The sequence below is a fragment of the Lissotriton vulgaris genome, chromosome 5 (assembly GCF_964263255.1).
Source record: "Lissotriton vulgaris chromosome 5, aLisVul1.2, whole genome shotgun sequence".
Lineage (NCBI taxonomy): Eukaryota > Metazoa > Chordata > Amphibia > Caudata > Salamandridae > Lissotriton > Lissotriton vulgaris.
The window spans coordinates 186,000,722-186,016,808 of NC_141693.1; the positions used below are offsets into that span (position 1 = coordinate 186,000,722).

General features: G+C 47.0%; 1 protein-coding gene across 10 annotated transcripts in view; it reads right to left on the reverse strand.

The window, feature by feature from the left end:
* EHMT1 (euchromatic histone lysine methyltransferase 1) overlaps positions 1-16,087 on the reverse strand; it is an 834,115-nt gene that overhangs the window by 585,591 nt on the left and 232,437 nt on the right. For all 10 annotated transcript variants that reach the window (XM_086921124.1, XM_086921127.1, XM_086921128.1 and 7 more), the window contains one exon: positions 7,781-8,346. In XM_086921124.1, coding sequence (XP_086777250.1) covers positions 7,781-8,346 — 566 coding nt within the window. The remainder of the gene's footprint in view (positions 1-7,780; positions 8,347-16,087) is intronic.

A 16,087-nucleotide genomic window follows, 5' to 3' on the forward strand; every position in this document is an offset into this window, starting at 1 on the left:
TTTCTTTTATAACAAAGTGGATCTTATCTACTCATCCTTCCCAACCATTCTCCCAAATGCCTCAGCTGACATCCTGGAGCATTTCAAGCAGGATATAACAGACAATTTGTCACCTGTGCTGGATGAGTTTCCTTTGCTACACTTGGACCTTCTGGCCACTCTAATGGCGCAGGTCAAATCGGGCTCTCCTAGTGACCCTGCCCCTCTGAGCTCCTTAAAGGCAGTTAATCACATTATCCTCCCTGTCATGTTGGAGGTACTTAATGCCTCAATTTCCACCAACACGGTTCCACCAGCATGGAAACAGGCACGGGTGAGGGCACTCGCGAAGAAACCTAATATGGACATGAATAATTTTAACAACTACCGTCCCATTTCCCTGCTCCCCTGGATCAGCAAGGTACTGGAAAAATATATTAACAACCTTTTAACTAATTTTCTAGAAAATCATCAACTGCTTGACCCGTCACAAACCGGTTTTCGCCCCAAACATGGGACAGAATCGGCTCTGTTGTCAGTTCTGGAAGAAACAAGAGGCATCTTAGATCGGGGAGGATCGGTGGCAGTCATCCTCCTCGATCTGAGTGCCGCTTTTGACACTGTGAATCATGAGATCTTATTGCAGCGTCTCCATGATATCGGGATCCAAGGGGGAGCGTTGAAATGGCTCAGGTCATTCTTGTCCAATAGAATTTTCCAGGTTTTTGAGGGAAATACCATCTCCACCAGCAGACCGTTGGGCTGTGGAGTCCCGCAGGGCTCCTCGCTCAGCCCAACGTTCTTTAATGTCTATATGAGACCACTGGCAGGTATCGTCCGCCCATATGGTATTAAGATCGTTACCTACGCGGACGATACCCAGTTGGTGGTCTCTCTGACGCGGGCTGAAGACCCTACGGCCACAGTAGATTTGGCTGTCTGTCTGAGCGGAGTGAACAGCTGGATGGCCCTGTCTTGTCTTAAACTCAATGGGGGCAAGACAGAGGTTATGATGCTGGGACGCTCGCCTCCGTCCTCGCTGAGCTCCATCTGGCCGGCCTGCCTGGGTCCCCTCCCCAGTCCCAAAGGATGCCATTAAGAGCTTGGGCATTTGGCTGGACAGGGCCCTAACGCTAGACCACCAGGCTGTTAAGTTGTCTGCTACCTGTTTCGGTATTATCAGAATGCTGAGGAAGATTCTCCCCCTGTTACCTTTCCAAGCCAAGCAAATTGTCGTATAGGGACTGATCCATTCTAGGCTGGACTTCGGAAATGCACTCTATTTGGGAGCTCCTGACTTCACATTGCGGAAATTACAAGTGATCCAAAATTGTGCAGTCCGGACCCTACTTCAAATTCCTCGTAGGTCCTCCGCTAAACCTGGATTAACAAGATTGCACTGGCTTCCTGTTAGAGACAGGATTGCTTTTAAATCCCTTTGTATCGCCCACCAGTCATTCTGGGCAACTGGCCCTCTGATCAATCGTCCCCTAATCACCCCATACCTCCCTAGCAGACAGTTGCGCTCAGCTAGCGCGTTCCTTGCTACGGTGCCCAAAGTCAACCGGGCTAGATCAGGAGGCCGTTCTTTTACCCTGAATGCCGCTAAGCTGTGGAACAGCTTACCCCTTCAATTAAGGTCTAATCCAGATCTGACCTCCTTCAGGAAGCATCTGAAAACGTTTCTGTTCAATAAATAAACTCTCCTCTCTCTCTGTGTCAATTGGTCTGCTGCTTAGAACATCTTGCAATCTCAGCGCTTGGACGCCCCCGGGCAACTATTTTGCGCTATATAAAACGCATTTTCATTTCATTCCATTTCATTTCATTTCAACTACAGTCTCTTTAAGATAATACAGCTGTTCACTATGGCTTTTTAGGACACCTGGGGACCTGCCAAGTGACTATGAAATTCTGACTTCTTCTCGAATATCTCAAATGACAACGAGGCTTTGCACCATTTTCAAACAGTATGAAGACCTATTAATCTTAAGAACTGGTAAGTGTCTTCATACATAGGTGGGTGTAAGTGGAACAGACGCACAAACCTTTGTACTGAAATATATTGAAGCACTTCCCAATTCCACCACTAGGGCAATACACAGACAGATAGACAGATTTAGAATAGGAAAGACGTCAGAATACAGCAACAACGTAAGAGCAGGTTTCCTAAATCAGGAATTCACACAGACAGAATGGAGCCGTAAAGCCATTTTTAAAGGGTATGTTCCCAGCTATGTGAGCCACTGGAAAATCCTACATGCGCAGCTGTAATGTTTCCCCATTATAAATGGTTGTGTTCCATTTGCCCCTTGTTCATTGTTTGTATATTTTAACTCTGGTTTGGCATGATAGTTCAAAAAGGAGGACTTCTAAAAGCTCATATTATGAACAAAGCAAAACAAAAACCGAAGAACAGCTCTAAAACAGAATTGGCATATGAAGAATGAAAGAGCATACTTTTTATTACATAAACTTTCCAAATGTGTGCTTGTTTTCTGATGAGTGCAACATTGTATGCAACCATTTTACTCTAAAATTTAGAGGACAATGCTAGTAAAATGGAGCCCCAGTGCTTCTATGCAAGGCAAAACCATTCCTAGTAAAACAAGCATTGGAAATGCAATAGGTCTCGCAGCATTAGAGTTAGTGCTTTTAGAATTGTTTATGGTTTTTTGTTGTAAATCTTTACCATTTTTGTTTCCTGTAGGCAATGCTAAAGAATTACAAATCAAAAAAGCCATAAACAATAGTAAAAGCTCTAACTAAAATTCCTCCGAGACCTATTGTACTGTGTGAGGGTGAGGGGTTGAGGGTGAGTGAGGGTGAGGGTGAGTGAGGGTGAGTGAGGAGTTGAGGGTGAGTGAGGAGTTGAGGGTGAGTGAGGTGTTGAGGGTGAGTGAGGGGTTGAGGGTGAGTGAGGTGTTGAGGGTGAGTGAGGTGTTGAGGGTGAGTGAGGTGTTGAGGGTGAGTGAGGGGTTGAGGGTGAGTGAGAGTGAGAGTGAGAGTGAGTGAGGGTGAGTGAGGGTGAGTTAGGGTGAGGGGTTGAGGGTGGGTGAGGGTGAGGGTGAGGAGTTGAGGGTGAGTGATGATGAGTGAGGGTGAGTGAGGGGTTGAGGGTGAGTGAGGGTGAGGGGTTGAGGGTGAGTGATAGTAGGTTAGGCTTAAAGATTGAGGGTGAGTGAGGGTGAGAAGTTGAGGGTGAGTAAGGATGAGGGTGAGTGTGGGTGAGTGAGAATGAGGGTGAGTGAGGGTGAGTGAGGTGTTGAGGGTGAGTGAGGTGTTGAGGGTGAGTGAGGTGTTGAGGGTGAGTGAGGGTGAGGGTGAGGGTGAGGGTGAGGATAGATAGATAGATAGATAGATAGATAGATAGATAGATAGATAGATAGATAGATAGATAGATAGATAGATAGATAGAGCGATAGATAGATAGAGCGATATATAGATTGAGAGGGCGATAGATATATAGATAGAGAGATAGATAGAGTAAGGGCAATAGATACAGTGAGTGCGATAGATAGATAGATAGACAGATAGATAGACAGATAGATAGATAGATAGATAGATAGATAGATAGATAGATAGATAGATAGATAGATAGATAGATAGATAGATAGATAGATAGATAGATAGATAGATAGATAGATAGATAGATAGAGTGAGTGCGATAGGTGGTTGTGTGTGTGGTTGTGTGTGGTTGTGGTTGTGTGGTTGTATGTGTGGTTGTGTGCGTGTGGGGGGTTGTGGGTGTGTGTGGGGTTGTGTGTGTGCCGGGTTGTGTGTGTGCGGGGTTGTGTGTGTGCGGGGTTGTGTGTGGGGTTGTGTGTGTTGTGTTTGGGGTTGTGTGTGTGGTTGTGTGTTGTGTTTGGGGTTGTGTGTGGTTGAGTGTGGTTGAATGTGGTTGTGTGTGGTTGTGTGTGGTTGTGTGTGGTTGTGTGCTTGCGGTTGTGTGCGTGTGGTTTGTGTGCGTGTGGTGTGTGTGCTTGTGTGTGTGCGTGTGGTCGTGTGCGTGTGGTCGTGTGCGTGTGGTCGTGTGCGTGTGGTCGTGTGCGTGTGTGGTTGTGTGTGTGTGTGGTTGTGTGTGTGTGTAGTTGTGTGTGTGTGTAGTTGTGTGTGTGTGTAGTTGTGTGTGTGTGTAGTTGTGTGTGTGTGTAGTTGTGTGTGTGGGGGGTTGTGTGTGTGGGGGGTTGTGTGTGTGGGGGGTTGTGTGTGTACCTCTGTAAAGTGGCGCTAATGTGTGTGGTTGTGAGTCACCAAAATAGGAGAGGAATAACTGGAAGAAAGAGAGAGAGGGTGAGGAGGCAGCTGCTAGCGGGAAGCGGAAGTGAACATTGTTGTTTAAACAAACACGATAAAACGAAAGTAGCGCTCCACAGGAAAAACCTGTAAAGCGGCCCGAATGAATGTGGTTGTGAATACAATTAATATGGCAGCCTTTGGTATTTTCACCCTTTTTTGTGTCTGTTCCGAGGCTGCACCACTTATAATATAGTACCTCCGGCAATGGTGCAGTTTATTACCTGATCTTGAACCAATCTATGTACTTTAAGACCACAGAGGAGGACCGAGACAGAGGCAGGAGAGGGAATAGGAGTATCAAGGAGCGGGGGAGGGGGAGGGAGCGCTGATAGCGACAGAGCAGGAGAAGCTAAAGTGTTTGTTTTCAGTAAGTGAGAAGGGGACTTAAAGAGAGGGAATAAGAGGAAGGGTCAGAGAGGGGTGAGGGGCAGCTGTAGCCGCCGTGCAATATATAAAGGTAAAGATAAAGTGCGTGCCAGGGAGATGCACAGTAGGATTAGAAGCAACGGTGGACTGCGCTGTTTGCTAAATGAGTTGAGTTTGATGACAGATAGCGAAATGGTGCTTTGAACGCAACTTGTTACCCCTCTCATAATGACCCGAAAAGCATGGGCAGCGGACACAGGCAGGACACTGCTGGCCTCCCAATTAAGGGCATTCCACTCGCTATCAGTGGCAGTGTGAACAAAGCAAAGTGGGGCCACCATATTCAAAGAACACAGCTCAGGGTGTCCAGTTCACCAAACAAAAACAAAATCTTGAGCGAATTGGAAAAAGAAACAGAGGCTTCGAATTCTTTGCAGCATCACCCATTTTGGCTGCAGTCAATAAATAAAGCAGTCATGTGAGGTGTCTGTAAAAGAGAAAGAGTTTACAATTTTTTCACAAATATTCTTGGCAGTTCCACAAGAGTTCTTTAAAAAATTCCTTGCATGGGAAAATTGGTAATTTCTTTCCGCTGCTCTCTACGCAGCCTCTTCCTGTTGTATACAAATTGAGCACTATTTTTCCCCGAGGGCCTGTGGGGGATGGAGTGTGAGTAAACTCTCTAAGCCTGTACATTGCTCAGTAAGTGGTGTGCCAGTAAGGTCTGACATCTTGTGATTTCTCAAACCGGAAATTGCAAGGAGGTGTGGTGGCATCTCCTGCCTCGTAGGCAAGAGTAGTGTCTGTCACCGGGATAATTTATGAAAGAAGTGTCTGGCAAAAATGTCTCTTATCGAGATTAGGTTAAAAATGGGCATTAACCCTGCGAAAACTATCATTATTTAAAACAGAAAGTTGGAGATGAAGGCATGTTGAAAACACGCTGACTGTTCCAGTGTTCGAGCACTCAGAGAGCGCTGCCCATTCTGGTAATGAGAGGCCAATCTTCTACCTGGAGCGTGTGGCGCATGGTGCTTCCGGGCCTTTGAAGCCTGCACTGGGGGAGGTGCGCCTTCTTAGGACGCCTTATCTGTTATCAGGACCTGCTGCCCTGACGTCTCAGAAGAGGCAGCCACCGAGGCGGGGCACTGTGTCACCCTGCAAAGTAGGCAAGAAGTGGTGCAGAAAAGATAGCAAATAAATGAATACACCTCAAATAGCCACACCAATGGGGGACACTTTTTACCTGTTCATCACAGATTAAAGACATATATAGAAGCTGTGATTGTTTGCAATTTTGTAAACTTGCTTAAACGCTCCCTAAAGCTTGTGGAAGATATGCCCTAAGCCTAACACATACTCGTCGTCACTTTAAAAGTGGCTTTGGCGTCCAACTCTCAGAGGTGTTTCAACAATCACAGACAGGTTTGGTTTTTTTGGTGTTCGAGAGCGCGGGGTGCTCGGTGTTGTTGAAGAGTGAAGGAGCATGAGGGGTAGTTGAAAAGCACGAGGGGTGCGTTGTTGAAGAGTAAAGGAGCACGAGGGGTAGTTGAAAAGCACGAGGGGTAATTGTAAAGCTGAGGGTTAGTTGTAAAGCGCAAGGGTTATGTGAAAAGCGCGAGCGGTAGTTGTATAGCACAAGCAGTAGTTGAAAAGCGTGAGGGGTAGTTGAAAAAACATTCATAAGCTATCCTCTCTCAAAGCAGCTTCAATTAGTTCGTGGCAGTGGTACCAACTGTGCTGTTCCAGTGTTCGAGCACTCGCCATAAGCCGGAGGGAAGAGAGGGGAGGGGGGAGGAGAAATGCGACACGGCGGGAGGGGAGGGGGCGGAACGGGGGCGGAGAGGGGAGAGAGAGAGTAGGCAAGGCGAAAACTATCATTATTTAAAACAGAAAGTTGGAGATGAAGGCATGTTGAAAACACGCTGACTGTTCCAGTGTTCGAGCACTCAGAGAGCGCTGCCCATTCTGGTAATGAGATGCCAATCTTCTACCTGGACCGTGTGGCGCATGGTGCTTCCGGGCCTTTGAAGCCTGCACTGGGGGAGGTGCGCCTTCTTAGGACGCCTTATCTGTTATCAGGACCTGCTGCCCTGACGTCTCAGAAGAGGCGGCCACCGAGGCGGGGCACTGTGTCACCCTGCAAAGTAGGCAAGAAGTGGTGAGAGCATGAGGGGTAGTTGAAAAGCACGAGGGGTGCGTTGTTGAAGAGTAAAGGAGCACGAGGGGTAGTTGAAAAGCACGAGGGGTAATTGTAAAGCTGAGGGTTAGTTGTAAAGCGCAAGGGTTATGTGAAAAGCGCGAGCGGTAGTTGTATAGCACAAGCAGTAGTTGAAAAGCGTGAGGGGTAGTTGAAAAAACATTCATAAGCTATCCTCTCTCAAAGCAGCTTCAATTAGTTCGTGGCAGTGGTACCAACTGTGCTGTTCCAGTGTTCGAGCACTCGCCATAAGCCGGAGGGAAGAGAGGGGAGGGGGGAGGAGAAATGCGACACGGCGGGAAGGGGGCGGAACGGGGGCGGAGAGGGGAGAGGTGCGAGTAAAATAAACCCAAAAAAAAAGAAGCCGGAGGGAAGAGAGGGGAGGGGGGAGGAGAAATGCGACACGGCGGGAGGGGAGGGGGCGGAACGGGGGCGGAGAGGGGAGAGAGAGAGTAGGCAAGGGTAAACAAACACGGACGTGCACGCGCCCGTGACTTTTAAGGTCAATGCGCATGCGCATAAGCTTAATGCGCATGCGCATTGACCTTAAAAGTCACGGGCACTGCAAGGAATCGCCACGATTCCTTGCAGTTAGATAAAGAGTGGATGAGCCCCTATAGTCTCGCTTGCTCGATGCGCATGCGCATCGACAGGCGAGACCTAAACATTTCAGTAAGATTTGGTTGATGTTTATATTGTTGTTTGAGAAGCTTTTCTACTTCGTTAAGATTTCTTTTATAGCAATGCCTATTAAAATGACAAAACAATGAGATGGTACTACATAATGTAGCATAATCTGGCAAGTCTTGTTGCATAATTTAGTCAACCAGCCACAAAAATGGAAGACCATTATCACCTAGTTCCAGTAGCTCGGATTATAAATGACTGGTGTGTACACATTTCCCATAATTCTTTAGGAATCTTAAGGTACATTACCAGGTTAGGGGTAGAGCGGGGCATGGTCTTCCTTGCTCTGTGGACCCTCAGTTCAGAGGCGGGAGCAGCAGCAGTACTTGGCGTTTTGTCCTCTATTTCGCTGTTCTCTTCCCTCAATGTGGCAGACAATAAATTTGGCGTTGGTATGTTTAATGTTACTGGATTTTTTGTTTTGCTAGGTCCACCAGGCAGAGATTTTGCAGCATGGCCAGAGAGGGACAGGGCTGTGGGGCATGTAGTCCTGGGAGGTTGCTCTGGGGCAGTCTTTTTATTAAAAAAATACCCATTGCTCCCTACAAGAGAAGTCTGTGTGGGATCGTTCAAGTACATCTCGTTCCCAGAGTCGCCTGCTGTCTCGGAGATTCCGTTTTCCGCGATCCAGCCGACCTTGTTACTGTGCTCTAGCGGGATGGCTGTTGTACTGTCCTGAGAGTTTTTTGTAGGGATTGTATGGCTGCTGGAATCAGTTCTTTTGTACACTCCATTTTTTTCACCATCTGCAGCCATTGCTGGGTCCCCTTGGTACTTCTCTGTTGAACTCTCATCTGCAGCCATTGCATCACTCACTGAAGAAAAAAAAATTAAGCGGTTACTAATCACAAAATAATACAGTAACGCCTACAATTTTTATATATATTGACAATTAAGTCACAAACTTTTATACCCACTTAACTATACCTGCTAAAAGACAGCTATTTTAATTAATTCATATCTTCCTTTTGCAAGGCATCCAATCTTCTTGCCCTTGTATTCTGCGTTAACTGGTCTTAAGTGGCAAAGAGGCATTTTCTTCTCAGAGGTTTATTGTAAAAGTACATTTACAAAACTAGTTTAAAAAAACCGGAGTAGAATGTGCCTTTCTTAAGCTCTAAACTCCTATGGAGTGTGCCCAAACACCCGGCAGATATCCTCCAGTAAAAATCATCTGAATAGTACAGCATTGTCTACCCAGCAATCGTCATTAATAAAATAGCAAATAACATTGCTCCAAGACCAACCTGACTTAATTTTCAGCAAACAGAAAAGAAATGGTGGGTGCCCGTAGCAACAGCTCGCCAACGTTTTTAAGTTTATTAGTTTCAAATGCTTGAATTATTGCCAGTTCTCAGGCTAAGCAACCTTGGTAGGCATGGTTCACATAGCAGTGTAGCTATACACTCAATTAACACTGAAATAGGTATTTACTGCTTTCAGTCGATCCACCCCTTTAGGTGGCTCAGATGAGCCAAAGAGGAGGAGACAGACATAGATCAACTCCTCTCAGAGGCACCATTGGGGCCTCTTTCAAAGTTTCAAAGTTAGTCAATAGTAGTTAATGTCACAGCCTCAGGAAAGGAGAAAAGGCGAGCCGCATGTGAATATCAGAAAGATACCAATGCTCTAGAACTGTAAATGCATGTAACTTCATTTTCCAGCAGTGTCTTCCACAAATTCATACTTTAATTTAGGCAAACCAAAACAGTACCAGTATGTGAACAGGTTTCAAAGCAGTCCCTCTGTGAAAACTGGAGAGATGGGGTACTGAATAGTGATCACTTTGTATAAACTATTGCCTTAAGTCAAGGCTTACTCCTAGGGTATTTGTGCTAAATACTTTCATTTATTAATCACAATTTCTGAAGGAAACATTGGTACAGACTATTACAGGTGGAGAATAATAAATTAACAAATGTCTCTATTCGAAAGGTTGTTTCTGTAGTTTTTATTTCCTTTCCATGCTTCTTTCTTAGTGAAGCAAGGACAAGACCGAAAACACGTGTTTCGCCCCATCTTAGCACACAGGCCCGTACTTTTTCAATGTTGCAATGTGCAAAAAACACAAAGCCTGTAGAAAACGAAAAACTTGATAGGATATTGAGACACTCCGGTGTTACACTACAAAAGTGAGCAAAAGACCTCCTTCCAAGGTCATGTTTTTTGTAGACATACTTGAGAAGACACGCTAAAAAAAAAGAATACTACAGCAATTGTAAACACACTATTTAGACTCCGTTTCAAAACATTTCCATACCTTATCTAAAATCATAGGTGATGGTCAAGAAGAACAACCTAATCATGTACAATTATGTTACTGAAAGTGACTGGAGTGAAAGTTTGAGTCTCAGACTGGTATCAGTTTAAAATACTCACACGGGCACTAGAAGAAAGGTCTGTTAAACCAACTCTGAACCGAGGGACCATTTGAAGTACATAGAGCCAAATTTTTAACTACAAGTACTGTTGATATCAATAGAGCCTGTTTAATGGCTTCGCATTGATTTCCACACCTGTGGTACATGAGGGAAGTCCACACCTCAAAATCAACGCTTGTAACCAAAATATTGCTGGCCCACTGTGGGCAAATAGGAGCTAGTTTTAATCACTGTTTACCCAGCACTGCATTCCCTCTACCACACACGACGTTCACATTGGGTTTCTTGGCCACCCCTTATACCAAAAACATCCCTGCGCTTCTCCCTTATAGCAAGGGGGTTGTAGCCCAGTAGGCATCCAGATGATGAAGCATGACACCTCTGGTGTGTGAGGGAAACCGTCCTGAAAAGGGACCACCCCTCCGCTGTAGTAAAGTCAGTTCAACACACACCTCTCACTGTGTGCGATTCCGGACCAGAGGGTTTTCTGTGTGTTTCATAATCCCTGTTATGCCCATCACCATTTGGGTTGTGAGATTTGTGGGATGAAATATGTTTGTTGCCACATAGCGAGAGAAATTAAGCCAAACCAACCAAAATGAGATCTCGACCTAACTCCAGTGGTGGAACATAAAGAGCCCTTTAGTATTCTGTTCTAATCTGAATAAGCGCTGGGGGTGGCCATCGTTGAAGTAGTTGGCAGTTGACTGTTCATAACCCTTCTTATAATAACACCTTATCATAGCCAGTAATTATTTTTACAAATTCATTAGTCCTTGTAAAGGCTTGATGGTGCAGTATAACAGCAATATTAACATGTTTATATTGTACATTCACATTCTTGTAATTGCTAGAAAGTGTATAATAGAATTGAGCAAGGTATTAATGGAACCACACCCAGCGTCACATTGTGTGGCCTCTGAACTCTGCACAAGGAGATGATAGATGGAGCACTGAAACTTTACAATCACCCCTAGTCACTATAAGATCTGGATTGAATCCATTCTCGTTCTTTAGCTCGCTTCACCACCCCAGATCAGACCCGGCCATATGCAAATCAGGGAACAGTCCAGCTCAAACTGCCAAGCCAGGTCTTCCCTGGACCAGAAACCAGCATCCTGGGACCGGTTGCGGGGTAACACCCCTCATCAGCCACGCTAGCTTGAATCCAGTGGCAAAGTGAGCAAGGGACCCATGTCTGGCCATACCCTGTAAATTTAGGGCAAACAAAGCAAACACAAGGAGATGATAGAAGGTGCAATTAAACTTTTCAGACACTCACCCCCAGTCACTATTACATCTGGGTTGAATCAACCATCAAGTTGATATGGGGTAATATTCCGAAACCGGTCCCAGTATGTTTGTTTCCAGTCTTGGGAGAGTCTGGCAGTTCAGGCTGGACTCTTCCCATGAGGAAGAGGATCAAGACTGATTTGAATATAGCTGGGCCCAAACTGGGGTGGCATAGTGAGCAAAAGAACGATAGATTAAATCCAGATCTGTGACTGGGGGTGAGTGGTTGAAAAGAGTCAGCACTCCGTCAATCATGTTTACAATGAGGAGGTGGTTGCCATGACCGAGTTCTGACATCAGGACACGGCTACTACCTATTCACCAAAGCGCATGCTATAGTTATGCAGGATACATATCCATTCAACTAAACCTTGCTTCGATATGGCACTGCGCTTGTATTCAAAAACTAAAGTTGTTCGAACGACTTACTCAAATCCTTATTCTTTTGATTCAGTCTTATGTTACACGATCAGCTCTAGAAAAAGTTTCCAATGTCATCACCTCTGCATATCACCTATTCTGGCATCGAACTGCTGGAACCTCTAGAGTAGAGGTAGTCAAACTGTCAAGGGGGGCGGGGGGGGGGAGATAACTTCCTAGGGGGGGCGCAAATGCCTCTGCAAGTACATGTAAATGATGATGATGGCTTGGAAGTGAGGCTAGGTTTATTCGCTGCATTTCCAGGCTGTCTTCATTTACTCCGAATCCCTTGAAGTGAGATACAAGTGCCGTGGGGCCAGAGTTCAGTGTGTAAGCTGCTGTGGGCTTGGCTGGAGAGTGTCTGGAGTCTTCTCTCCAGCACACCCACGTTTTTACATGTCTTTAAAGACCATGTGCATATTTACATACCTTTGTAAACTGGTTACCAAGGTTTAGTTTCTTTTCTGGTTCAAGTATCCCCTGGGTCCCTACTCTGCCTATTCCTTACTGTTTGTATTTTACATTTACTAGTGTGAGAATGTGTTTCATGAAAAGGAATATAAAGTGGGGTTGTCAAAAGAAAAATGCCAGCCATGTGTTGTTTAAAGAACCTGCTAAGACCTCGTATTCACACTAATGCAAATGCTACTTACCAGTATGCATCTGTTCTTGGCATGTAGGGCTGCTGACATTCATATCTGTGCATAGTCCGCCACCTAGTGTTGGGTCCGGATGATTGCACATTGTTGTCCTGGAAGAGTCTTCGAAGTATCACGAGATAGGTGGCTCCTCCCCTGGACTACAGTGCGCATGGGCATCGCCTCCATCCCCAGATTGTTTTTAGCCATTGGCAGAGATGGAGTGAAGAAAGTGAGTGATGACCATGCTATGAGCATATGTGTATATGAATAAATACTGCAGCTGCTACAGGCGCCGGGGAGGAGGGTGGGCGATATGAATGTCAGCAGCCCTACATGCCAAGAACAGATGCATACTGGTAAGTAGCATTTGCAGTTCGAGGCATGTGGGCTGCTGAATTCATATCTGTGCATAGAATACATAGCAGTCCCTCCATTAACGGCGGCCGCCCGTGCCAGCTGCAGCAGTTTGAAAAAGCGTTTTTAGAACAGCCTGACCAACAGCTGCCTGCTGTTTGGAATGCACGTCTACACAGTAGTGCTTAGTGAAAGTATGTGTGGTAGACCATGTGGCTGCTCTACAGATGTCTTCTAAGGGAATGTTACCTAGGAAGGCCATAGAGGCCCCCAACTTCCTAGTGGAGTGGGCCCTTGGTGGGATAGTGAGAGTGCGCTTAGCTTTAGCATAACAGATCTGAATGCACTTTACTATCCATCTAGCAATCCCCGCTTTGGAGATTGCATTTCCCTTGTGTTGTGTGGCAAAAGCAACAAAGAGTTGTTTGGTTTTGCGGAAATCCTTTGTCCTGTCCACATAGTACATCAAGGCCCTTTTCACATCAAGAGTGTGGAGCATACGCTCCGCCAGCGTCTCTGGGTTTTGGAAGAACACCGGCAATTCAATTGTTTGGTTCATGTGGAACTGTGAGACCACTTTGGGTAAGAATTTAGGGTTAGTGCGGAGCACCACCCTGTTAGCATGTACTTGGAAGAAAGGTTCTTGGATGGTAAGCGCCTGCAGCTCGCTTACCCTCCGTAGCGATGTGATTGCTACTAAGAACGCAACCTTCCAAGTCAAAAACTGGAGTTCACAAGAGTGCAGTGGCTCAAAGGGAGGACCCATCAGCCTTGTAAGAACCACATTGAGGTTCCATTCAGGAGCTGGTGGAGTCCTTGGTGGAATGACCCTTTTGAGTCCTTCCAAAAAGGCCTTGATAGCAGGGACCTTAAAGAGAGACAGGTGCTGCCTATTTTGGAGGTATGCTGCCATAGCAGACAGGTGAATGCGGATGGAAGAGTACGCTAGATTACATCGATACAGGTGAAAGAGGTAACATATGATGTTCTGAATGGAAGCATCTAGCGGGTCAATGCTGTGGTCCACACAGTAGATGACAAACCTCTTCCATTTAGCCGCATAACAAGCTCTAGTAGTGGGCTTCCTTGCCTCCCGAATGATGTCCATGCAATCGGGAGGAAGATTGAGGTAGCCAAACTCTAGGACTTCAGGAGCCAGATCGCCAGGTTGAGCTGTTGCGGATCTGGGTGCTGAATGTCGCCATGGCTCTGCGTCAGAAGGCTGGGAGTGAGATGAAGCCTTTGATGCGGTACCACGGAGAGTTCCAGAAACGTGGTGTACCATGGTTGGCGAGCCCACGTTGGAGCAACCAGGATGAGCGTCATCGAGTGTTGCCTGAGCTTGCGTGCCACCAGCGGTATCAGAGGTGCTGGGGGAAAAGCGTACGCAAATCTGCCTGACCAGTTCATCCACATCGCATTGCCCTGTGATTGGGGGTGTGGGAACCTGGCGGCGAAGCTTTGGCATTTTGCGTTCTCCTTTGTGGCGAACAGGTCTATCTCTGGATGACCCCACTTTTGGAAGTACGGTTGGAGTACTGATGGATGTATCTCCCACTCGTGCATCTGATGGCTGTGTCTGCTGAGCAGATCCGCCATTTGATTGTCCTTGCCCGGGAGATGCTCTGCCATGAGGAAGATGTTCCTCTGAATGGCCCACTTCCACATGCTCTGAGCCAGATGAGACAGCTGTGGAGAGTGTGTACCTCCCTGCTTCTGGATGTAGTACATGGCCGTCATGTTGTCCGTCCGGATCAACACGACCTTGTTGCACAGATGTACTTTGAACGCCTTTAAGGCCATGAAGATTGCCATCAGTTCCAACACATTGATGTGCATCTTCCTTTGCTGAAGTGTCCATAGTCCCTGCACAGTGTAGTGGAGTACATGCGCTCCCCATCCCTGGAGAGAGGCGTCCGTCGTCAGGATGATCTGTGGGACAGGCTCTTGGAATGGTCGGCCCTTGCAAAGGTTTTGTGGATTCCACCAATGCAGAGAGTTGTACGCCCGACCGCTCACCAACACTAGGTCTGTCAGTTGCCCACGAGCCTGAGTCCACTGACGTGCAAGGCACTCCTGAAGCGGACGCATATGTAGTCTTGCGTGCGGGACAATGGAGATGCAGGAGGCCATCATGCCTATCAACTGCATGAACACCCTCGCTGGAAGCGAGTGTTGGGGTCTGAATCGTAGGATCAGCGCCTGGATACTGGCGATTCTCACTGAATTCGGCTGCGCAGTGGCTGCCAGAGTGTCGATCGTCGCGCCCAGATACTGTCGCACGTGGGCGGGCTGGAGATGGGACTTCGGGTAGTTCAGAGAGAATCCCAGATCGTGCAGGAGGTGAATGGTGCGTGACACGTGGTCTACGCACTGCTGTTCCGTCTTTGCCTGAATAAGCCAGTCGTCTAGGTATGGAAAGACATGGACGTGTTGGCGACGGAGATGCGCCGCCACAGTCGCTAGGCACTTTGTAAATACTCTCGGTGCCGTGGTGACCCCGAACGGCAGGACCCTGAACTGGTAATGCTGGTCTAAGATCTTGAATCTGAGATACTTTCTGTGGGAAGGATGCAGGGGAATATGAAAATAGGCATCCTTTAGATCCAGCGTTGCTAGGAAGTCCCCCTGTTGAAGCAGGGGAAGCACCTGCTGCAATGTGAGCATATGGAAGTGCTCCGAGTTGATGTACCAGTTCAGGGGCCTGAGGTCCAGGATCGGCCTGAGTGATCCGTCCTTTTTGGGGATCAGAAAATACAGGGAGTAAACCCCCGTTCCCCGTTCTTGCAATGGAACGAGCTCTATTGCCCCTTTTTGCAGCATGACCAGAACTTCTTGCTGCAACAAGGTCAAGTGCTCGTCTGACATAGCACGGCTTCTTGGCGGAATGTCCGGTGGAATGGACGTAAGTTCTAGACAGTACCCGTACTGGATAAGAGACCTCACCCACCTGTCCGTGGTGATGGACCTCCACGCCGACAGGAACTGCTGGAGTCTCCCCCCGACAGGTGTCGTGTGATCGGGGGGAAGTGACAAGACGTCACTGCTTGTTGGTGGTGGTGGACCTGGATGCATTGTTTCCACGTCCCCTGCCTTTAATATTGTTGCCTCTGTAGCCACCCCTGCCCTTGTTGTTGTTATACGAGGACTGGGTGTTACCCTTGTAGTATTGTGTGGATTGGGATGCCTGTCCCCTCGAGGTGCCTCTTGAATTGGAGCGGCGAAAGGAACTACCCCGAAACTGCTGACTTTGTAAAGCCCCCATAGATTTGGCAGTTTCAGTATCTTTTTTCATCTTTTCTAGGGAGGCATCCACCTCAGGGCCGAACAGATGGTCAGGATTCACTGTTTGACCCAATATTGTGGTTTGTATGTCGGGTTTGAACCCTGAAATGCGAAGCCAGGCATGACGTCTAAGTAACACACTTGTATTGATAGCCCTGGAGGCAGTGTCTGCCACATCTAGG